Source organism: Centrocercus urophasianus, unplaced genomic scaffold (genome assembly GCF_019232065.1).
Source record: "Centrocercus urophasianus isolate 14NV4802_14NV808 unplaced genomic scaffold, USGS_Curo_1.0 seq_720, whole genome shotgun sequence".
In the NCBI taxonomy this organism is placed as follows: domain Eukaryota; kingdom Metazoa; phylum Chordata; class Aves; order Galliformes; family Phasianidae; genus Centrocercus; species Centrocercus urophasianus.
This window is the reverse complement of record NW_024885334.1, coordinates 22,427-29,200: the sequence shown is the minus strand read 5'-3', so window position 1 is coordinate 29,200 and position 6,774 is coordinate 22,427. Positions and strand designations below refer to the sequence as shown.

Below are 6,774 nucleotides of genomic sequence, written 5' to 3'. Positions count from 1 at the left end.
AACCCCTGCCTCAACCCCTGCCTCAACCCCTGCCTCAACCCCTGCCTGAAGCCCTCGCCTCCGGAGCTCAGCAGCGCTGCTGCCGTTCCCTCACGCTGCCCGAGACCCGAATGATGCGGGAGGGGGAAGCTGACTTCACGCTGTGGCTTTTGCTTTTCTCATCTCTTTGCCCTGGTGAGATGTATGAGAAAACCTGCAGCAAAAGAAGCAGCGCTGCTTCTGCTCCCGGCTGCGGGGACGAATGGACATGAGCAGCTCTCCTGGAGTCATGGAAGCGCGGGGCAGCCTTACCTGCCCTGCCACAAAGTCCAGCGCCCTCAGAAATAAGAGTAACCACAACAGGGCAAACAAATCACATCCATTCCGAGCTCTGCAGCACTGGGCTGGGCCCTAGGGATGAACCATGTTTCAGCCACGGGAGCGTGTTGGAGCAGGCTCTTTGTAAGCATGTCTCTGGCCCTAAAAGCAGACTGGACCAGCAACCAGAGGATGAATTCAAGAGTCAGACATCAGATGCTTCTCTTTTGTTTTGTGCTACTGCCGTTCTGTGACTACATCTGTAGCTGCTTGCCATTCCTAAGGTTTATTCTTCTGTTGTTTTGGTTTTTCTTCCAGTTATGTTTCACTGCTTTGCAAGCACCGAGACAGAGTCTAATTTGAACACCACACACAGAGGGGTCGTTAAGGGCTTTACCTGCTGAAAGCTGTCCCGCAAAAGCTGCTGGTCCTCTGGGTGACAGAAATCCACAATGTCCTTCCCCAGGAGTTCCTAATTTTGAAGGAATTGGGAGAGAGATGAAGGCAGTTTGCACAGGAACTCGCGCTCCCTCGGTTCCACTTTAGAGCTGCTCCCCAGCAGCAGCGCTGCCCCTGCCAGCCCCGGCACACGGCGCAGCTGCAGGACCTGCTGTGCTGTTCTAACGTTTGATCTCCAATTCACGTGGAGCAACAGCAACCTTAACTGACAGCTGACACAACTCAGAGCTGCCAGCTCCGTCCACCATCAAAGCACTGCAGAAAGTGGACCAAGAGCCACTGCTGGAGGAGGAGCACGCGCCTGGGCGCTGTTTGGCCAGGCCTGTGCAACAAGCAGGGCCGCGAGGCACAGAAGGGGAGGAGAAAAGCGAGTCTGAGCAGCAGCTGTGCTCAGGAAGCTCCTGCTGCTCTCTCACCTGTGGCTGGTAGCCGACAGTGGCCACACAGCGGTGGTCTATGAAGGTGAAAATGCCTTCCGTGTTGTGCCGGGAGATGAACTCTGTTGGCTGACAAACGTTGCTCATGTCTGTGCAGTTGGGTGAGCTGGTGACCTGCGAGGAAAGGCAGCGGTGAGAGCCGAGCCGTGCTGTGCTGGGCAGCCCTGGGCCCTGCAGGAGGATCTGCAGCCGTCAGGGAACGCGGTGCAGCCCTGCAGGCTTCAGGACAAGGCTGAGCCCTGGACGATGCTACGCACCTGCAGCCGGCCGATGGCCACGAGGCAAAACTTGCTGCCCTGGCCAGCATCTGGGTCATCGTCAGGCAGCGAAACACCTGAGAGAGGAGTGCCAAAAATTCCAGCAAGGTCAGTACAGGAAGAACTGCTGATTTCAGGGAAAAAAAGACAGACATGCAGTTCTGGCTCTGAGGAACTTCTCCACCCCATTCTGTACTCAGAATCCTCTTCCATGAAGGAATTTGCTACGTTAAGCTGCCTCCCCGCTCCCCGTTCTTGCCAGAATAGTTTGAGTTCTCTCTCTTCCAGCCAGCAGATCAGGCAGCCTGCCACGATTCCTGCCCTCTGCAGAGGGTCCCTTTCAGACACAAACCTCCACCATCCCACATCTGCAACAATCAGTTCAGTCCCAACACAACGAAAAGCGACAGATGTGCACCGAAAGCATTTGCTCTCATGTTCAGCTCAGAGGGGACAGCTTCAGAGCCGCGTCCTCAGGCACAGCCGGGGCTTTGCAGAGCCCTTACCTGCAGGGGGCCAGGCCTTGATGTAACCCGTGCAGTGCACCACCACGTAGTGAGGCTCTCCGTCCTTCGTCGCGCCCAAGCCGTTCCTTGGGAGAGAGAAGCAGCTGAGATGAGGCCAGGTGTCAAATCAGGTCAGGCAAGGTCTGTAATTGCCTTCAGAAAGCTTCCACAGAACGTCGTGGAGGTAAAGAGAGACTGAATGTAAATGTGGGAGCTCTGAGGACACAGACTCAGGTCAGAAGGGACCTCAGGACTTCTGGGTCCTTCCCTGCAGAGCTGCCTTCCCACTGCGTACGTCAGAACCTGCCTCATCTTTTAATTAACACAAAGACAACATCCACCAGAGCCCAGCAACAACAGTCTGAAGAACACAGGCTTTAAACTGACTTCAGACCCGAGTCTGGAGTTAAGGAAGTCTCATCTGCCCTAGGATGAACTCTGGTTCCTCCTCCAGCACTTCTCACTCTCCAATGAGCTGTAGGAGCTCAGTGCCCCAGGCTGCCCCCAGGCCTCTGGGGGGGAGCTGCAGCCCCTTGGTTCCCAGCAACGCAGAGCTTTGCCCATCACCCTCGTCTCACTCACCTGCAGCGATTCCTCATGAAGCTGAGACGATTTACAGACACTGAATCCACTGAGCTGTTGCCACACCTGTACCAGAATAAGGAGCGAGGAGGAAGAAAAGCTTTTGTCTTTCTCGGTCACGGTCAGAACAATCTCACCACCTTGAATTAGCCAAAGCACTCTGTGAATGGGGATGAACCTCTGAGTCTCCATCACACAGATGGAAAGCACTGATTCTGGGTGCCTGAAGAAGAGCAGTGACATGTGGGGGTGAAATAAATTGTTACTGGAAGCTGAGTCTCCTACAGCAACAGCAGAGAGCCATCTGAGCTCAGGGCAACTAAACTGGGCTGCCAGCTCTGCGTGGGAAGCCATGCCACGTTACATCCAGGGAGCAAAAGGAGCTGGAATAAGACGAGCGAGTTCAGCTTCAGCCTCGGGTGCCGTCCCTGCAGCTCTCTCATTACCTCATGCGGCAGATGAAGGATCTCCGGGAGCCCATGCACATCCTCATGGACTGCTGCCCCTCCTTCTTGACAGTCCCCGTCTTCAAATCCAGGATGCGACCTGAAGAAGGAAGGAGAACCCAGAGGTTGCCGCAGTTCCCCTCCTTTCCCCAGCGCAGGCACCAGGCAACGTGATTAGGAAACCATCAAGAGAGAAGTGTCACCAGTGGTACCTTTAGATGCACTCTCAGGGGGGGCTGCAGGATCCTTGTTAGAAAGGCACCAGGGTTTGGTTCCTTCTACAAAGGGAAGGTTTCAATCCTTGTCCTTCGCCGGCTCGCTCTGCCCTCCCCCGCCTGCCCCCCCCGGGCTGCGTTACCTGTCAGCGCGTTCTCGGAGGTGGAGAGCTGCTCCCTCAGCTTGCCCACATCGTCCGGGTGCACCTGGTCGTACAGCGTGCTGCCGAACCACTCCGACTGGGGCTGGTTGAGGACGGGAGTCACGGAGTCCGAGACGTAAACCACCCTCCCCGTCTCACAGGACACGATGAACAGAAAGCCGTCGGCCGCCTCCAGGATGAGGTGTTTGAGCTCCTGCGTTCACAACACACCAACCTCTCACTCCAGAGATACAGGCGTCGCCCCCCCGGCCCCCCTCGCCCTTGGACCCCCATCTCTGCCACCAGAGAATCACAGAGGGTTGGAAGGGGCCTCGAGGATCACAGAGCTCCACCCCCCGCCACACGCAGGGCCACCAGCCCCCCATCTCGCAGCCCAGGCTGCCCAGGGCCCCGTCCGGCCCTGAGCGCCTCCAGGGACAAACGGGGCACCGCAGCCTCTCTGGGCAGCTGCTCCCACAACCACCCCCCGCCCTGCGACGGCAGCGCTCCGCACAGAGCCAACACCTGGTCGGTGAGGAAGGAGGGTTTGTAGGTGCCGTCCGTGGAGGTGTTGCCTGTGCCACGCAGGGACTTCATGTGGGACACGGCCATTCGCAGGATGGTCAGCTTGTCTGGTTTGCGCGCCAGGGCGCTGCAGGTGGGCACCATGTCAGACAGCTCCGTGATGTAGGCAGTCATTTTGTTCCTCCGCCTACGTTCGATCTCGCTGTGATTCTCCCTGGGAGGAAAGCAGGAAGATGGAGTCAGCACCAGGCCGGGAGGCTCCGCTGCCTTCCGGGGTGCAGAACACAGAGATGCGTTGGGGTCACCGGGAGTTGGGAGGGCTGCAAGCACCCCGCATGCTGCTCGTGCACAAAGGGACGCGGGAACGAGTGCAAGGAGAAGAGCCTGCAGCTGCACCTCCCTGCTTCAGACGAGGAGCCTCGCTTTGTGCCACGCCGCCTCCCTGCTGCCTCGGGAAGCTACAAGCTAAGCTACGCTGCTTGAGAAGACAAAGCAGCTTCTCCGTCACCTCTGGAACGCTTCAACCAAGGACTCCTTCCTTCGGCACAGCCCCTGCTCTCAGGGGGGTGCAGCAGACTCCACCTGGAGCAGCACAGCACGCAGCAGATGCTCACCCCGCTGCCTGGTTGAGGACTGCACGCATCCCTCCACCTCCAGCAACCATCTAAGGAGGCCAGGGCTGCAATTAAGGCTCGGACATCTAAATTACCACGGACAAACCTCACCTGGCACTGCCCTCACGCAGATGCTGTGTTACACTGAGGTCCCCTTACAGTCATGTGGCAGAATGGAAGCTGCAGAGCAGACACTGCCTGACTGCACCAAGCGAGGCCAAGAGGGGCAGCCCCTCCGCCAGCAGCCCCTGGTGCACACGCAGCTCCCACAGCCCTGCAGCAAGTGCCGACCACCCACTGCCCTTTGTGAGGCCCTTCGTGGTCCTTTGCAAGCCTGCTCACAAGGCACGCTCCTCCCCAGGTCCCTGGGTCAGGATATCACCTCCAGACCCGTCCTTCCTATCCAGCGCTGTCGCCAAGTGGGTTTTCCCCAAAAAAGAACCTACAAGCCAGGTTTCCTACACAAAAGGATGGATGGGGTCTAAGGAAGCAGTGATGGGAACATGGAATGAGATGAGCGTGGGAGGAACAGACAGGCAGCGAGTTACAGAAGACAAAACACGAGAAGGGAGCTCTGATCAGCACCAGACGTGCGCAGCCGTTCAGTGACTGCACGCCTCACTGCGAGGTCAGAAAAAGTGCTCAATTATCACACTCACCTTTAGTTCAGCTCCTCCTGCATGCTGGAGTGTGAAAACAAAGCCACCTCCCCTAAAAGGCTACTGGGAAACCACCACAGCTTTCACTGCCAAGTGTTCCTGAGCGCGACTGAGTGGCAGCAGGAACTCACTACCAGGGAGGAGGGAAGGGCGGCAGCTTCAAGGCCAGCCCACCAAGCACTGCTGTGCTGCACCCACAGCCCCACCTCGTCCTCCTCATCTCCACGGGTATTTAAGCTGTGCACCACCATTCAGGCAGGGCTGCGTTGGGGGGCTGTATCTAAAAGCAGGGATCAGCTGAGCAGAACTGAAGCCTCCTCAGCTCCGCACGACGAATAAGGCAGGGTGGAACGGCCCAGGGAAGACAGGGCAAGCCTGCAGGATGGCAGCCATCAGAGCAAGCCATCTCTGCAAGCTATCAACACAAATGATGAACTGAAAGCTGTGGGTGGCAAGCAGTCAAAACCCTGATGGCTTTTTCAGCTGTTTTTCGTTACTGCACAGCTTGGTGCAGCTTGGTGCCCTTGGGGCAATGCTTTCCTGCAGCAGCTGCAGCTGCGCGCTCCCAGGGTGCGATTTTGTGCCGAGGTGCAACAGTGCAGCACTGAACGCCTCGAGCATTCCTGTGAGAGCCACAGCCCCATCGAACTGCAGCTGGGGATCCGGGGAATAACAGAGCCCTGTCTGCACTAAACCCGAGTTGTTCTCGTGGAAGGGCTTCATTTTCCCTGGATGTTTTGTTTTACAGGGCCACGAAATGAAGAGGTCGGAAGAAACAACCAACCTGCACGAGTGCGGCTCTGAAAGCCTCTCTGACATGAACTCAGCTCCTGTGATGAGCCCCGTTCAGGAGGGGCTGCAGCACCCTGAGCAGCACAGGTCAGCAAAGCTGCAGTGCTGAGTGAAGCGGCCGCCCAAACACGCTCAGCCCAGCAGCTTTCAAGGAACAAATCCTCTGTGTGCCCCCCACGGACATTCCTGCAGCAGGACTGGATGCCTTTCCCCTCCTATTTCCAATTACACAGCAATTTCCAGCAGTCTGTTCATTTTCAAGCCCTCTACTGCAGCAGTGGGGGGAAGGAGGGGGACAAAAAGGAGGAGGGATGCCTAGAGAGACACGAAGGAAGGGGAACGCTCTGCTGGTCCATGCTCGCAATCTCCATTCTCCTACCTGGCAAGTCTCTCCTTATCCGCTGAACTCTGCTCATCATCAGACCTAAAAATAAAATCAGTGAGCTAAGCTCCAATGGAAAAAAAGTTGAATGGAATGAGAAGTGGGAGGATGCACGAGGAAACCCGGCCTGCAGGCACGCCTGCTCTGCAGAGGAGCGGCTCCACGGCGTAACATGGGTGCTGTGCACCCTCACACAGCAGAGCAGTGCCAGCCAGCCAGGTTGTTTTAGAGCTCCGAGAGGTTTGTCAGATGGTGAACAGGTGGGGAGGAGGGGTTGTGTGAGCGAGTGCAGTTTGCTCCGTGCAAGATTAGGAGGTGAATGGCACAGCTACAAAGGGGGCCCCGACCACGTTCAGCTGACCTTTCCTTGAAGGAAAGGGAAATAAATCAAGGAGAGCCTCTGTGCTGTTAGGAACAAACAGGAAAGCAGGTTTAAGGAAAAACAACACAATCGGAGGAC

General features: G+C 57.0%; 1 protein-coding gene across 11 annotated transcripts in view; it reads right to left on the bottom strand.

Annotated features, from left to right (window-relative positions):
* ARNT (aryl hydrocarbon receptor nuclear translocator) overlaps positions 1 to 6,774 on the bottom strand; it is a 19,419-nt gene that overhangs the window by 5,477 nt on the left and 7,168 nt on the right. For 5 of the 11 annotated variants that reach the window (XM_042837550.1, XM_042837551.1, XM_042837555.1 and 2 more), the window contains exons 5-14: positions 6,312 to 6,356; positions 3,868 to 4,081; positions 3,343 to 3,556; positions 3,197 to 3,262; positions 2,985 to 3,084; positions 2,539 to 2,604; positions 1,957 to 2,042; positions 1,451 to 1,527; positions 1,173 to 1,307; positions 695 to 769 (exon numbers count right to left, since the gene is read on the bottom strand). In XM_042837550.1, the coding sequence (XP_042693484.1) occupies positions 695 to 769; positions 1,173 to 1,307; positions 1,451 to 1,527; positions 1,957 to 2,042; positions 2,539 to 2,604; positions 2,985 to 3,084; positions 3,197 to 3,262; positions 3,343 to 3,556; positions 3,868 to 4,081; positions 6,312 to 6,356 (1,078 nt within the window). The remainder of the gene's footprint in view (positions 1 to 694; positions 770 to 1,172; positions 1,308 to 1,450; positions 1,528 to 1,956; positions 2,043 to 2,538; positions 2,605 to 2,984; positions 3,085 to 3,196; positions 3,263 to 3,342; positions 3,557 to 3,867; positions 4,082 to 6,311; positions 6,357 to 6,774) is intronic. The other 6 variants (XM_042837557.1, XM_042837559.1, XM_042837561.1 and 3 more) reach the window with 3 other exon arrangements.